The sequence below is a fragment of the Lemur catta genome, chromosome 10 (assembly GCF_020740605.2).
Source record: "Lemur catta isolate mLemCat1 chromosome 10, mLemCat1.pri, whole genome shotgun sequence".
Taxonomy (NCBI): domain Eukaryota; kingdom Metazoa; phylum Chordata; class Mammalia; order Primates; family Lemuridae; genus Lemur; species Lemur catta.
The window spans coordinates 68,233,325-68,250,352 of NC_059137.1; the positions used below are offsets into that span (position 1 = coordinate 68,233,325).

Here is a 17,028-nt window from a genome sequence, read left to right on the forward strand (position 1 = left end):
AAAATGTTAAGCCGGCTGATAAAGTAAAATGAGCTGGAGTTCTGTCATACTCGAGAAACTGAGGTTGACAAGCTCTTTTCATTTCATTGTGTGTGTGTGTGTGTGTGTGTGTGTGTGTGTGTGTGTGTGTGTGTGTGTGTGTGTTGCCAAGTGGGCTGAAATAAATAATGCAGACAGTGACATCTGGAGACTAAATATGAAATTACAGTCTTGAAAGACATTTGTCTCAATAAATCCTTAATAAATCTGCATACAAAGTTCAAGAGATATGCAGTTCAAAGGTTTTAGTTAATTGTAAATTACCTGTACAATTTAATACCCCAGATAAATTTTAGGTGTCCACTTAACTTTTTAATTAGAAGTTAATCCTTCTCAGTAAAATGTGGCAAAGGACCTTAGCTGTCTATAACAGAAACCATGTAGCGTAAATGTGGAGCTGGGTAGTGATTACACAGACACATTCAGATTTAAAATACAAATGTGCTAGACAGATTCAATAGCTGCACACTTTTAGTTTTATAAACCCTAACTCCTCTGGCTTTCCTTATGTCTCATGAAGAGTTACTCTGATTTCTACCGAAAAAAAAAAAAAAATACTAATTTGTATCTAAGGCATGGTATCTGACTTTGACTAAGAATTTCCTAATTGGCAAACTTATGCAAAGTTACTGCATATATATCACTAGTTTGACGTCAAGGAGTACTGGGAAAAGGGTTATCTCTATGCTAGTCAGATGATAGTTTATTTTCCTGTCACTTTTTTTGTTTTGGAGCTAAGTAAGGTTTATTTTGTTTATTTGTCTGGAATTAAAAGTTTGAAAAGGTTGTTCTGCTCCAGAAATGATGTGAGAAAACATGCATTAGTAGGAGCGTCATGGCTTGCCATCTTTAGGAACTCTGAGTTTGAGGTGGTTTGCCTCACCTGCCTGGTGAAGGTTGTCTGACCCTATCTGGCGCTTGGGTGAGCAGCAAATTGGCAAGTATGAATTTGAAGTAGGTTAGTGGAGACATCACAGTGATGCCAGTTGCTCTCCGGTGCAGGTATGTTTTCAGGTGAGGTGGCTGTGGTACATTTAGCAAAGCAACGTGACGAGATATTCAAGTTTGTCCTGATTTTATAAGACCTGGCTAGAGAGGGTGAGTTTTCCAAGAAATTATTCCAACAAGCTAGCAAGTGAATTTATCTTAAATAGTTGGACAATTTAAAAACTCTTTGATGTCCAGATGAAGACAATTCTAATTGTTTCATCACATTTCCTGACACTTGATGTCCCCCATCCATGCAATAATTTTGAACAATTTGTAGTTCTCCAAGTTTTTACATACTTCCCTGCTTACGTAATAGCAATTTTATTTTGTATATATTTTTATCTCACTGCAAAGGTTGTATGTGTTTATCCTAGAAAACCTGGAAATTGTAGAAACATTTTTACATGAAAACAAACCTTGCACATAACTGCAAAGACCTGAAATAACAACTGTCAACATTTTGGCATTTTATATTCTGGTTTTCCTTTTATGCATATTTTTTATTACTGAGATCATGCCATACACTAGGTACAGGTTTTTATAGACTTTCAAAAGTTAACGTTATATTGTGACACTACTATTACATTACTCATTTGCAGTTATACTTTATTGTTCATTTTTCTTTTTTAAAATTTATTTCAAAATATTAAGGGGATACAAATGTTTCTGTTACATAGATAGGTTTTACAATGCTTGAGTCAGTGCTGTTAGTGTACTGATTACCCAAATGGTGTTCATTGTACCCATTAGGTATTTTTCTTAATAGCTTAGCTGACTTCTAGAGTTTGGCAGCAGAGCATTTTTAGCTCTCTGAGTCTAGGACACAGTACCGTGCTGGTCGATAATTTGAATTAATGAATGGAGAATGACTCTTACCGTGCACCAAGCACTAGATGAGATGTAGGGGTAAATCCATATCCTAAGCATTGATTCTAGTCCTGTGGAGCTTACAGCCCAGAGGGGAAGACAGGCCTCCTCATAAAATCTCCTAATCTAGAGTGGCTGGAGCTTTGCCTACAGCAGACCTATGATTATGTGCAGCAGCGTAACACTTGAATGTATAGTCGCAGGTAGGTGGAAAGGCCTTGAAATGCACACTTTGGCTAACATGGCAGGAGAAGAGATTGCTAGTGATTTGTAGTTGCTTTTATAATTTGTGTACAATTTGGAGATCTGGACTCCTTTCTTTGGTAAGAGGCCTGATCTAGAAAAGATCCCCAAGAATCCCCCGGGACACTAGCACCTTTGCATTGTTTCACACTGGATGCTGAGAAGACCTTTGTGGGTTGAGATACTTTTGCAAAATTCAAGTCCCCCCACTGTGACCACATTTGTCAGCCATAACCTGAGATGCTAGAGAAGGAAGGATGGATTATCTTTCCTGGTCCTTTTCATCCACCTCTTTCCCCTGTATTCCATATGGCTGGGGTGGAGGTGTTTGGATGATTACACTGGAGTGATGAAGGAGGAACCTTATTGGAATAAGTTAACATAATCTATATTATCTCTAACTTTAATTCCCCCTTATGTATCACAGGTCTTGCAAATTAGTGTATGGGTCTTCAATTTGTGAGGCAAAATTTGTACCTTAGTAGTCCAAAGACTCCTGACAAAATACTTGGAGTCGCTCTTTATTTGTTGAAACAGTATTAGTTAGAGCAAGGGAAAAAAGACATCTGATTTCAGAGTTGTGGATCATCTTTATTTAGCAGTTGAAAATGTTTAAAGATTAAAAAACAAAAGCAAAGCCAAACATTATATTAAATGTTACATCAACCTTTATTCTGATGATACATACGATTTGGTGAAACCCAATCCAAAATCTTCTCTGAAATTCATAGTAGAATCAATATGCATATATGGAAAAAATAACTTGACATAATAAATAGTATGATACAATTCTGGATATCCTATACCAAGTGAAGACATCTTGCTCTCATTTTTCTAGTTTATAGGAACAGTACTTCTTACATTAATGGGTCTTAGCAGGGGAGCTAAGCTGGTGTTCATTAGAGCCTGTCCAGGAGAAGAAACACAGAGAAAATGAACTCATCATTCAAGTGGTTACCTATTAACATCTCTGATGAAGGAGGTCTGGTGGAAAATGAGGTGGAAGCTATTGCTTGGAAAGAGATATTAGATTATTTGTGGATTTTATTCTGATAGGTCATTCCTTGTGCTCATTCCCAAGGCTAATTAGAAACCAAGTACACTGTTTACTTGGCCCAAAGACAGCATTCTCCTGTAAGAACAGCTGGCTGAGAGGTAGATGTATGAGCTATTTACAAAATATATTTCAATCAAAATCTTAGAAATGCAGTTTTAAAAAATCCTCTCCTAAAGCTGTGGTTAATTTCTTAACTGATTTGACTGCATGTTCATGTAGTCCCATTCCTCATATCTAATCCATATATTGACAATATGAGATCAAAGTATCAGGAGTTGAAGCTAAACGTCAAATTCCTAACTGGAAAGAGTACAGGGGCAGTACTTGAGGAAGAGTGCTAGTTTTCTTGCTGTAACCAGGGTTTTTCCATATGTTCTTAATAAACTCCCCCCCTCCACCCTTTTTTTTTCCAGTGGCAAAAATAGAATGTTTGAAGTCATTGGAGAGACACTGGAGAATGATTTCCCAAGCTGGATGGCGAAGATCTTGAGACAGCTTTCTAACCCCGGACTGGTCATTGCTGTCGTTTTGGTGATGGCGTATGTGCTTTCTCTACTCATAGAAAGGGCCTTTGTAATATTCTTCCTGGCTTCTTTTGAGTTTCATCTTTTCCAACTCTCTCACTGGAGGGTTGTGCTGTAACCTAACCAAATTCAATGTTGATTACATGGGGGTGAGAGGCTAAAATTCATGAAGCATATTCTCATCCTATTGGATGTAATTCACAGCCATCTGCATCTGTCTTTGCTTCCCGGGATTATAAGATTTGTTCCCAAGTAACCAAAATAATTATCTGTAAATAACTAAAGCAAGGGACCCATAAATGCTAAATACTAAATCCAATCAGCACATTGAGCTTCCCCCAAACCCGGCCCCCACCTCTGGTTCAATAAAACAGATGGCTGAGAATATACAGAAATAATGAGCCTCTAAGTTAATATTCCCCTTGGGGGTCCTATAGGCTATATTTTAGGGCCAAGGGCTTAAGGGGTCTAAAAATCACCCTGTCCTTGTTCTTAGAGGGCTGTCAATAACTGTGTGTCCATGGTAAGAGAATCAGAGGACAGGAGGGTCTTGGGAAGTTCCCTTAGTCCCTTCAAAGTCAGAAGTGATTTCCAAAGGGGAACTCAGCAGTAGACTTTTGTTCCCCTGTAATGTTCACTGGCTTCTGACTCTTGGCCACCATGGATAAACCTACATTCTAAGTAAAACTATGTGCTTGCTGTGGAAGAGCCAAGAACAGTGTCCTGGCCTTTCCTTTCAACCCCGAGCACCCCCTGAACAGAAAGTCTGGAATCAGCAGGGCTCTCAGTCAAGGAGGGCAAGTATCAAACCAGCCCCAGGGAGGCTTTAGGAGCAGAGTTGACGCAGAGGGTTGGATTTTTCTAAATAAAGGTCAAACGAGGAAACTCCCAGTGGTTTGAAGTAAAGGAGCTGGGGTTCTGCCCCCGTTATTGTTGCCATCACAGTCATTGTCACAGTCACAAGCTGTGTGAGGCCCTGAGGGCCAGGGTCCTCCTCCTCATTTTACAAGTTAAGAAACTGACTTACAGGAGGGACGTGATTTTCCCTGGGTGAGGAAGGTAGTAAAATGGTGACAGTCAGACTTCAAGCAGATCCTTTGACAGTAAATCTGAGGCTCACTCTTTCACACCAGGATGTCTTCTAGGGGGTGAGCTAATAACCTGCAGGGATAATTAGACATGAATCAGATTACTATTGTGTATTACAGAACCCTGGTCATGGGTGGTGGTAAGAATCCCACAGTAAATCTCTGGCACAGATGGGCTAGAAAACGACCTGCTGAATGCAGTGTTTCTCCAGATGGACTTTGACATGATTTTCTTTCTCCACGTTTTCATGATACTACAGCTTCTGAGAGCAGGTTAATAAGTATCCTGTGGCCTTTGAGAGTTAAGGCCCTTCAGTGATCTAAATGAGATCTTGTTTAGAAAACACACACTTAACATAAATGTCAGATTTAGTTACTATATTCTTAATTTATTGAGAGACAAATAATTTGTTTTTAAGCAAAGGAACAACATTGTCCCAATGCTACTATCTGAAGATTTAATAAACTGTCCCAAGAGTGTAGGAAAGGAACTAATACTGCCTTTGTGGCAGACACTATCTATACATTGACTCCTTTAATTCTGACAGCAACCTTGAGCAGTTGGCTTCATAAATCCTATTATCAATAGCACATTGAAGATCTGCCCCAAATCAAGCAACTAATAACTGGAATTCAAACTCATGTTTTCTGTCCCAATTCCCGCTTCCTCCACTCATTTGCCACATCAGACGGGATCAGGTCAGGGTCAGTGGGAATGTCGGAAGGGTTGGAAGCCACTTGTCCAGGTTGGTCTAGACCCAGGGTCAGCATACCTTTCTCAGAGGGCCAGACAGCGACACTTTAGGCCAAGAGGAAGAATTGAGAATCTTTTGTAAGTACTAATATACCCACTGAAAGATGTAAATACCTTTGTTAGTTCCTGGGCCATACCACACAGTCTGGGAGTCAGATGTGGCCCGGGGGCCCCAGTGTGCCGGCCCTTGATCTCTATGGCCAGGAGCAAAGCAGGCAGCGAGTGTGGGTCAAATAGGTGTCCTGGAAGGCGGGTGTTAGCTCTGAGGTTCTCGTTGAAAATTTCAATTTATTATTGATGTGATTTTTAAAAACCTGAAATCTCATCTTCTACTTTACGGGCCCAGGCAATTGGCTTGGCTTTTTATTACCTTTAATTAGAGAATATTACAAGCATTTTGAATTTCCCCAATGGATCATATTAAACCAACTTGGATGGTTTTTGAGTATCTGTGTAGAGTTCAGGTTCATTTTCTGCAGGCAGTTTCATTCCTTTGGAGACTAGAAAATGATTTGTGAGAAATATTCATTAAAGGTGTATTAAAAGGCAGAAAAACGTGATGGATAGAGAATTCCAGAACTGGAAATGACTTGTGAGATTTTGAGTTCATCTTCCAAATCCAAGAACTTTTGTAAGAAAATCCTTAATAATACCTGTACTTACACCCACGTTCATGCATATGCACTTATTGAGCACTTACTGCATGCCAGATAGTGCTCTGGGTACTTTTGCATGTAGAATTTCAGTCAAACTCCTGTCATTCAGATAAGAGATAAACAAAACAGGCTAAACCGTATCAATAATCATGTTGCTAGCACCAGATGGCTCATAAAGGATATTATCTGGCATATTGTGGAGTAGAGGAAATGTGTTCAATTCCAGTTGTTTGCAACAAAGTGTAATATCAGTTATCTTTTTATTTTTACTGTTTTTTTCTTTGTTTGTTCATTTTGCTTTAAGTGAAGATAAGCATATTTGTTTTTTTGCAGAATTGTCTGGCTAGAATTTGCTCTTTCTAAAACGTAAATGTCATTTAAAATCTGGGAATATTCCTTTATAAAGTATTTTCTTTTTGAGGGAGGGAGGAAGAAATGCAAAGAATATATCCAATGGAAAAATATCCATGTTAATTCACTATGCCTGTGAGGATTATATTCTTAGTCATAAAGGCCAAAGGATGGGATTTCAGGCACAAAGTCATTTTCCTTTTTATTCGACATATTCCCCAAGCTTCAGTGGATTTTTCCATTCTCTTGGATGCCATGCCATCAATTTAAAATATTACTTACAATTATAATTTAAATTGATGTTAGTATATTTCTAAGAAGCAGCAGCTAATGTTAGGCAATGTGGACGGTGGACAGAGCAGCGGGCGGTGGATTAGGAGCTTTGGGGCCCAACTTGCCAGCTTCACCCCTGTGTCACGCTGAGGATGCCTCTTTCCCTCCCTGGGCCTCCGTTTTTATCTGTAAAATAAGAGATTTAGAGTAGAAAATACCTTAACGTCCATTCCTAGGCTAACACTCCATGATTTAGTAATGTAAATTTAATGTAAATTTAAGAAGAAACTTGAGGAACTGAAAAATATCATAAATTTATTGTTTTTTTTTTTTTTAAATTCAGTTTGACCATCTATTATCTCAATGCTACTGCCAAGGGGCAGAAGGCAGCAAATCTGGATCTAAAAAAGAAGATGAAAATGGTAGGATACAATTTACTTCATAGAAATATTGTCTTTATTAATGTCAAGTAATAGAAAATACCAGGAAGTCTAATTTTCTTCTCCGCTCCTTTTTTTTCTGTACCATGTAGCAAGCTTTGGAGAACAAAATGCGAAACAAGAAAATGGCAGCTGCACGAGCAGGTTGGAGAAGTTTCTGTTTGCAATTTTTATTTTTGTACAAACACTATGCTCTTCTTTTTTGTTTTCTCTCCAAATGGGGCATTGGATGGTGATAGGCATTCTCGCCCTAAGCAAGTCATTCTCCAATCCTTTCTCTCCACCTTATTAGCCTTTCTTGGGCATCAGTCACATCCAGGGGTTTTGGTTGCTTTCCAGTGGGAGAATAAAAAGAGAAAGAAAAATTCATGAATGTGAACTTAGCAGTAGTGATAAAAAAAAAAGTGACCTTGAGAATTGATAGATGAAGACGAAGACACCCATGTAGTCATATACAAATAGCAGATACAAATGCAGCGTCTCTCTTGCCCAGTTTGATTATCTTTATACCTGGAAGGATACACTGAGAAGATCCCAAGAGGGTCCTCTGAGCTTAACATCATTGATTGCTAGAAGCTTTTGCTAATCACTAACCTTTCTTTTTTTCTTTTTTAGCCTCCTTAATTTTTAAAATATTAGAATAAAGCAGACTCTTATTTGCCAAAATTAATAATATACTTTGAGTTCCCCATGGAAAAATGATGCATAAACACTTTAATAAAAATCTTTGCCAACTTTTCCCTCATTCCTAACTTTAAAACTCTTAATATTAGCAGGACTTTTTCTCCCCTGTAAGTAATAAAAAACTCAGCTCAAATTTGTTCAATTAAAAAGGAGAAATGTATTAGTCCACAAAATGCAGGGGAGTGGCGTGTGTACAAGGCTTCAGGCCACTTTCTACCCTAAGTGTAGGACATGGTCAGGTCTGAGCCCATTTCTCTGTGACTCTCTCAGGACCAACCTCCTATCGTGTTGGCTGACTTCCTTGCAGCAGGAATGGATGCAGCAACTTTCAACGCTGTGTCCTTAGACTGCAATACCCAGAGGAAGAGAGAATACAATTTTGAGTAGCTCCCTTGGAAAAGCTTGAGAACTTTTTTGAAAATTCCCCAGTATCTCCTCCTTTTAGATTCACCCCAAATGGGTCACGTGTCCACCCCTGAACCAGTCACTGCCTGGGCGATAGAGTGTGATGAGTTGCTGAAGCAGGTCAGGACCCACCCTTGGGGCTGGGATTGTCAGTTTCCCTGAAGCACATGAACTGCATTGGGAGGGGCATGTCTACCCGAGAGAAGGGGATGCTGGCTGGTACCAGACAACAAATGTTCAACACATTGTTTTGTTGCCTTCTTCATGCTTGGCCTTTTTATTTTCTTCTCTATTCTATCTGTTAATAGCAGGCTGAAATGTAAGGTCAATTGCTGCTTGCTTAATTCAATATTGTGATGATTTTCAGTTATCAGATTATTCTTCTTATAAAACTCTTTTTAAATCAAGCTACAGGTGCACATACTTTATAGTTATGTACTTTATTATGTAAAGTTTATTATGAAAAACAGCATCTCCTTCCCCCTCCTATACTATTTAGCTCTCTTCCCCTCCCCCATACCCAACTAACCCAAAACAAACATTTTCAACTCTTTTGATTTATTCTTTAGGTATTTATATCAAAATAGCATATTTTTGTTGTAATTTCTTGACTTTTTAGTTTAAGTGTTATTTATTAAAATTAATGATATTAACTACAATGGAGATAAAGATTTAGCTCTTTTTTATGTTCTTGCCCCAATCTCTCCACACATTCTACCTATATACTTATGTTATTATTTTGGTTAGGCCAATACACATTATTAAGGAAACATAATGTTTTCATAGCTGAGCTATGTAGTAAACTGACTACTTGTTCATGCTTTTTAATTTTCCTAAGATTCATAATTATCTCTTTTTAAGCATTTTATTTTTCTATGTATTTTTCATTGATTCAATCTCCAAATCTCTACTATTTATTGAATTATACTCTCAATATATTCAGACGTAATGAGTTTTCTATCCATTTCATTTCCTTGGAGACATTTTTCCCAGAAACTTCTGAACTTCTCCAATCTCAAGTGGTTGCCCTTTTATGTCATCCTTTGAGTTCTTCACTTCCATCCAGCAGTATCTCTGTCACTCTATCCTGCTGTGGATATCCTCTTTTCCCTTTTTCCCAACTTCTGCTTTCTTGGTTTGTTGACATGTTTTGGAGAAGAAAAGATATGTGAGAGGTAAATTTCCTGAGACCTTGCATATCTAAAACTGTCCTTCTTTTACCCTCCCTTTGATTGATAGTTTGGGTGTAGAAAATACCCATCCAATTAGAGTAAATAATTAAAAATAATATTTCCTCAGAATAATATTCCTTCAGAGTCTTCCCATTGCCTTCTAGATTCCAGAATTGCTAGTGGGAAGTTTAAAGTCAATCTTTCTTGAGTTACTCATATTTTTGATTGTCTGTTTGGTTTACCTTTCTGGCAAGTTGTGGGATTTACTTCTTATGTCCAGTGTTCTGAATTTCATGATGTCTTGTCTAGTGTGGAGCTATTTTCATTCCTTGTGTGCTCACCAATAGGCCCTTTCACTCTTGGAAACTCATGCTCTTCGGATGCAGGGAATTTTCTCAAATTGTTTGTTAATAATTTCTTCCCATCCATTTTCTCTGTTTTTTTCTTTGTGGAATTCCTATAATTTGGATATTGGTCTTCTTGGACTAGTTTTTTAATTTTCTTACTTTTCTTTCTTGTACTCTCTTTATCTCTTTGCTTTACCCATAAGTATTTCCTTAACTTTAATTTGTAATATTTTTCTTGGCCCTTTCACTTCTGTTATTAATTTTACTTTCCACAATCTGTTTTGTTCTCTAATTACTCTTTTTACAACAGCATCCTGTTCTTTTTTAAATGGCTGCTATGGCTTGTTTTGTCTTATGAGAATATTAAGAACACTTTTTGAAGTTTCTTTGCCTTTCATAGTCTCCGTTTCCTCTAAGCTATTTTGTCAGTTTTTTTCCCCTGCTGTTCTCTATTAGAGCCTTTTCTCAGCTGCTTTGTGATCCTTGGTGCCCAATGCATGTTTCAGGGTAGGAGACAAAGAAGAGTTTGGAAGCTCTAAGCACATGGGTGGGGCTTGTGGGGGGGTCTTCCCTGGAAGGCTCTGCCAGGGCTGTTTGATGAACATGTCAGTATCTTTAGGCTTTTCCTCTTGGGCTTATCAGATTCCTCAGAAAGTCACTTCCAAACTTCTGGCTGGAAGTAAAGGTTTGCCTAGCAAAACTGTAGCACCTGAGTGGGAGAGAGGGCGCGGGTCTCAGCTTTCAGCTTATAAATGCTCACGTAAGCTCCCATTTTAACTCTGGCTTTCCTTGTAGTCTTCTAGCCCACAAACACTTCTGTTTTATTCTTTCTGGAAAAAATTCTTCCAGTCTTCTGCCAGGCTAAAGGGGGGGGGCAGTTACCCATTTGTGCCAAGTGAAGGAGTAGATTGAGGACTCTGTTTCTTAAATAGGCAACTACAGTATCCTCTTTGTATTGGTTCCTCACTTCCAGAGGAAGCTGTCGCTGCCAATTTCAAGGTCATTTTGAGATTTTTCTTTTTCTTTCTTTCTTTCTTTTTTCTTTTCTTTTCTTTTTTTCCCTTTCTTTTTCTTCTTTTTCTTTTCTTTTCTTTCTTTCTTTTTTTTTTTGAGACAGAATCTTGCTCTGTTCCCTGGGCTAGAGTGCAGTGATGTCCTACAACTCAAATCTCCTGGGCTCAAGTGATCCTCCTGCCTCGGCCTCCTCAGTCGCTGGGATTATAATTATAAGCCACAATGCTCAGCTAATTTTTCTATTTTTTGTAGAGACAGGGTCTTGCTCTTGCTCAGGCTGGTCTTGAACTCCTGGCTCCAAGCAATCTTCCTGCCTCCAAGCAATCTTCCTGCCTTGGCCTCCCAAAGTGCTGGGATTACAGACATGAGCCACCACACCTGACCTTTCCTATGAAATTATGTTGCTTCTTGTCTTTCTCCTCTGCTGGTTTAGGACTTCAGTTTGTTAGAATGGAGGCCACTTATCATTAATTTGTCTGCTTTCCAACTTCTAGTATTTGACATCATTGTTGTCGATTCTCCCATTCTGCCCTTCTTTATAGGTTTATGGGCACCCCCCCTCCAATTGTCTTGGCTTTCATGTTTGGGCGGGAGCAAACTTTCAATTCAATGTATTTACCTCCACAGCTTAGGCAAATCTTCATATCTCCTGCACTAGGAGAGCAATGGTTTTATCTCCATCTTAACTCTGTTCATTCCATAGTGCTTAGCTGGGGTACTGTGTTTAGAGGGAGCCTGGGATAGAACTTGGGACCTTAGTGAAAGTTGATTAGTATTTTCTAGTCTTTGCAGAACATGAGGGAGTAGAAGCATGTACATCACACATACTGGCAGTTGCTTTTGTATAATTTAATATTATCAAACTAGTGCTTAAAATGGTGAGTGGAAAATTCTGACTTCTGAGATCTGAATTCTAATTAAGGCTTATTGTTATCTATATTGTTTTATTTTTTTATTTCAGCATATTATGGGGGTACAAATGTTTAGGTTACGTATATTGCCTTTCACCCACCCGAGTGAGACCTTCCAAAGTGTCCATCCCCCAGATGGTGCACACCACACCCATTAGGTGTGAATATACCCATCCCCACCTCCCCCCTATTGTTTTAAATAATGATAAAATGGTATATAGCATACTGTTTATCTGATGTTCTCCCATAACGTGTATAGTCACTCAGTAAATACCTATTGAATATCCACTGGACAATGAGAAACCCTTTTACTGAAAAATTTTGAAAGGAATAATGTTATTTTAAAAAGCAGAACTTTATTTGCCCTTCTTTAGAAGTCACAAGGACTTTGTAAAATAAGAAATATAAGAAAAAATTTGAATATAACAATGCTAACTATCTGGCTAAGTGGAGTACAATTGGATGATACAGATTTCAGGCCCCTCATTTGGAATCATTAAGCACACTGAAAGCTCAATTTTCATTTGCCTCTTCTTCATCTCTGTCTCTCTTTCTTTTTTTTGGAACAGCTGCAGCTGCTGGTGGCCAGTAACTTTACAGGCACCCTGGGGCCCCCGCAGGACTCTCCGTCTTGCTGTTGAAAAGCAACGTGTTATGTGACGGCCCAGAGAACAAGCATCGTAAATAACTGATGAATCATCAAGGTCATGCAGTCGATCAAGGCATCATCAAGCTACCTGGGCAACAAGAATCTCCATTTTATTCCAAATTAAGGATTTGTTTCTGCACAAGCACTTTCTCCCCTGTCCTATTTCCTTGACATTTTTCCTAACAAATTGAGTTTAAAAGTGAATGTGCTCCAGCAGTACAGGTTATTGGTTTACTTGGTGGGTTAATTAAAAAAAAAAAATTTGCTCCTAGATTTCCATTTTATATATTTCTTTTGCCTTAGTTTTCTTGAACTGGGAGCAGGAATTTTTTTTTTTTTTTTGAGACAGAGTCTCGCTGTGTTGCCCAGGCTAGAGTGAGTGCCGTGGCATCAGCCTAGCTCACAGCAACCTCAAACTCCTGGGCTTAAGCAATCCTACTGCCTCAGCCTCCCGAGTAGCTGGGACTACAGGCATGCGCCACTATGCCTGGCTAATTTTTTCTATATATATATTTTAGTTGGCCAGATAATTTCTTTCTATTTTTACTAGAGACGGGGGTCTCGCTCTTGCTCAGGCTGGTCTCGAACTCCTGACCTTGAGAGATCTACCTGCCTCGGCCTCCCAGAGTGCTAGGATTACAGACGTGAGCCACCGTGCCCAGCCAGGAGCAGGAATATTTTACCTTCTTTTTTCCTCTAAGTTCAGAAATATCTGTATAAAGTACTCATTGTAATCATTTCTTAACTCACTTTTTGAAACCAACACCTTATTTTCTCTTTTTTTCTACCTGTCTCACCATCTGTGGCCCCCAAAATATACACTCAAAACCTTTGTATTTTCTGCTGGATTCTGTATGAAAATGAATAGGATTTTTAGAAGAAAATTCTAAATTGAATTGGGAGCTGATCAGCACTGGGTTGAAGTTCTCTCACCTTGAAGGGGTACATCGGTCTTAGATAATCCAAATTTTTAGGAGTTAAAAAAAAAAAAGACACCACAAGTAATTGCTGTTCCATCACAGTCTCCCCACTTGACTTCCAATGATATGATTATATCCTCTGTTTAGAATCTAATAGTCTGTAATTTTTCTTTGCTTTTTTGTTAAGCTTAGGAAAACACACTTTTATTGGGGGCTTTAGTTTATAGGTGTGTTTAAGCATTATTATTTATTTAAAGTTTGAATTGACTTTGAATAGTAACACTCAGTGCCCTCACTAGCCTTGCTGTGTGACTGCAATTGCATCTCCTAAGTCACAGTGTCCCTTTCCAGAGCGAAGTCAATTTGCCTGCCATTTCCTGCAATTGACTTATGATTTTTATTACCCTGCCTTTGAGTTTCTCCTTTCAATCTTCTACTGGCCATAGAATGATCGCACTGTTCCCCTGCCAATTCTAAACTTAATTCTCTGGTCACTTTTCTAGATTTTCTTCCATTCCCAATCATATTACTCCCTTGATAGGCTTCCTGGGGTTCTTTAATGTCTTTAATCCAGAGTCGGTTACTTATATTGATTTTTATAAGATTTGTGATGGTCCTTTATTATTTCTTGAATGCATGGATCATCTTTCCTATCCAGATTGTAAGCTCCCTATGAGCAGAGATCATATATTCTAACTCTTCTGTATGCCTCGTATAGTGCTGTGCACGGGTAGGCGCTGAATAAATGCTTGTTAATTAAATTGAATCAATTTAACTTATAGCAACTGTGTTATGAAACAAAAACTGTTATCTGTATGAAAAATGTTACTATAATGTAAGAAATAGATGATATGTTGATAGGCTGAGTTTATTATCTTATTAGATTATAATGCAGATGAGTCAATAAAGCTAGTGTTTATTTCTACTTGGATCATTTTTGCCCTGTGTAGTAATAAGATTGGAGAATTGATTTATTGTGTTGTCAAATTTACAATGTGGGTGACACTCCCACGCTCTTGATCTACTTTATAAGAATGATGAGAGATGACAAACTGTTTCCCAAAGACATTCATCTCCTAAAAACAATGCACTTTTAGAACAAATGTTTATATTATAAATATCCAGACATGATATGTCAAGTTTCAATCTTTCTATATATCAAAAAATAAGTTGGATTTTATAGCATCTAAATACTTACCTGACTTAAGCATTTTGAGAAATTTTAACCCTTCGGTCTCCAGAGAGTTGTTGAAAACAAAAACAAAAATTTATTTACCCAAATCAAAAAAACCAAATAGAGTCTGTGATATTTTATTATGGATTTAATGAACACATGCCACTGTTCATGAAGGCCACGTTTCTCAGGTTACTGTCATGATTCAAAAGAAAAGCCCAGGCTGCATGCATGACCTTGGCCTCTTATCCATCACTGGTAGGGTACCAAATTCCTTCTGGATCATTTACTTTGCATCATATATAAATTAATAGACACTCCTTGAATTCAAATGGAGTCATAGAATGACCTATAATGTATCAAATCAGTAATGAGCCATGTCAAGTGGATTATGCATATTCAAATGTATCCAGCTTGAATCCACAGGGTGATGTAGCCTCTGAAAGTTCTGACTGACCATGCTGACATTCTTGAGATTTTACCAATTGTCAGGAAATTTTAGGAAAAAGTACCACCATAAAACCAGATTAGAATATCCTAATACCCATGTGCTCAATATCCATGCCTCCTGTAAAACCCTAAAATTGTAACTCTTTATAAATCATGTGAGGATAACTCATCAGGCTCATCAATTACTTCTTCAACACCAAAGCCATTTCTATGACCACAGTTAAGAGCAGTGGATAAAAAGGTCTAGACAGTATAAGACCACATTATTACAGTCCATGTTCAGAGTTAACTTTCCGTTGTATACAAAAATATTCTGCAACAGCCAACACATATGTTTAAGGGAGTGGTGAGGATGAACTGGAAAGAGAATTAAGAGATTGTTTAGTGTTCCAGACAGGAAAACATATTCACCTATTAGCCAGATAATTATTAGCAGCTATTTTGGATGCTTGATCTTCAAAGAAAAAGCAAAGTTCTTAATGTATGATCTCCATTAAGATAGAAGATAATGTGCTCCTTTTATTTAGAAAGAAACAAAGACAGCCACAAATTAGATGACCTTTCTGTTGCAGCAGATGGAAACACCATGGACGAGAATTTGAGGGTCCCAGAGTTACTTTTCAGCTCAGGTCCTGGAGAGCAGGACAAGGTTGTACTCAACAGAGCACTGGATCTAAAGTTAGAACTTCCTAGCTTCATTCTCTGCTGTATCGTTTCTACTGAAAGTAGGAATAAGATATTTGCAACTAAAAAAGAAAATTGGCCAGTAAAACTGCTGGGATCTTTAACAAACTTTGGATCTTTTGGAGCTAGATGCTGCATAAGCTTAGCTGGATCATTCTCATTTAGCATAGGTTCCTACCAATGTATCTGGGCATGGGGCTCAGTGCCAGTCTGCAACATTAGTGGAGAATGCGTCCAAATGGAGCCGTAGAAGGTATCTGTTGCTTTTCTTCAATACTGCAGGTCAGAAGGCACTTTGTTATTCATTTGTTCTTTATTTTATTTAGAAGTTAAACCTTGATTTTTTTTGTTTTTATATCAGTTAATCAATCAAACATTTTCAAACATGGGAATCTTCATGCATATTTAAAGCTGCCCAAAATTAACATATATTTGACTTTAAGGAAATTATTCAGCCTCTCAAAACCTCATGTTTCTCCTCTTTAAAAATAGTCCTACCTTGTAAAGGTTTTATTTGGGATTAAATGAGTTAGATGCTTGCAAAGTACATAGCACCATGCCTGGCACATAGTTAATGCTCAGTAATAGTCATGGCTGTCATCCTCATTTTTACGGAGTTCTAAATATTTGTAGTTGTGGGGTGTAATTAGTTTTTCTGCTTCACTACACTTACAAACTCTGTGAAGTAATTGAGAGCACCATTGAAATGAGAATCAGCCAGAGCCTAATTATGATTTTTACAAGAATGAACACACCAAATATCATGATGCTCTCCAACATCTTATTTGAAAGAAAACATTATTAGCTTAAAAACACTAAACGTACATGTACGCTGAAGTCAGAAGCTTCTTTCTGAAAAAATATATACCTTTCTTTGTTGAATCTCTAAATAATTGCTTACTTGCTCTATCATGTAATCCAACCATAGAATTTGCAATCTGTAATGATTATGTTCTTATAGAGTATAAGGTTCTATAGCCATGGTTGGTATCCTGCAGGAATTGTATAATTGGGCTAAATGCATAAAGACTATGAGGCAAGAAGAGCAGAGGAGAGTCTCACTGAATTCAGTCCTAAAATCCTAAAATGTTTTTTTTTTCCTTTTGGAATCAATTTTTCCCCATATGAATATAGCTCAGATTTAAGAATAGAAGTAAATGGAGAAAAGGAATTCAGTACAAATTTTTAGAAATGAATCTATGTGTCAACACAGGTCAAACTGAATGATGTTAATTAAGAGAAATTTTACATGATGTCATATGGTTATACGTGGTCTGTGAATAATCCTGAAAAATAGAAGAATGAGTCAGAAGGGCAAGGTTTTTGAGTCATTGAC

General features: G+C 37.8%; 1 protein-coding gene across 1 annotated transcript in view; it reads left to right on the plus strand.

Moving 5' to 3' along the window:
• The window catches only part of TMC1 (transmembrane channel like 1), a 154,970-nt gene extending 142,563 nt beyond the window's left edge, over positions 1-12,407 (plus strand). Inside the window, exons 17-20 of the mRNA XM_045562137.1 lie at positions 3,610-3,735; positions 7,186-7,264; positions 7,375-7,426; positions 12,385-12,407. Of these exons, the coding sequence (XP_045418093.1) occupies positions 3,610-3,735; positions 7,186-7,264; positions 7,375-7,426; positions 12,385-12,407 (280 nt within the window). The remainder of the gene's footprint in view (positions 1-3,609; positions 3,736-7,185; positions 7,265-7,374; positions 7,427-12,384) is intronic.
• Positions 12,408-17,028: the final 4,621 nt, after the last annotated feature.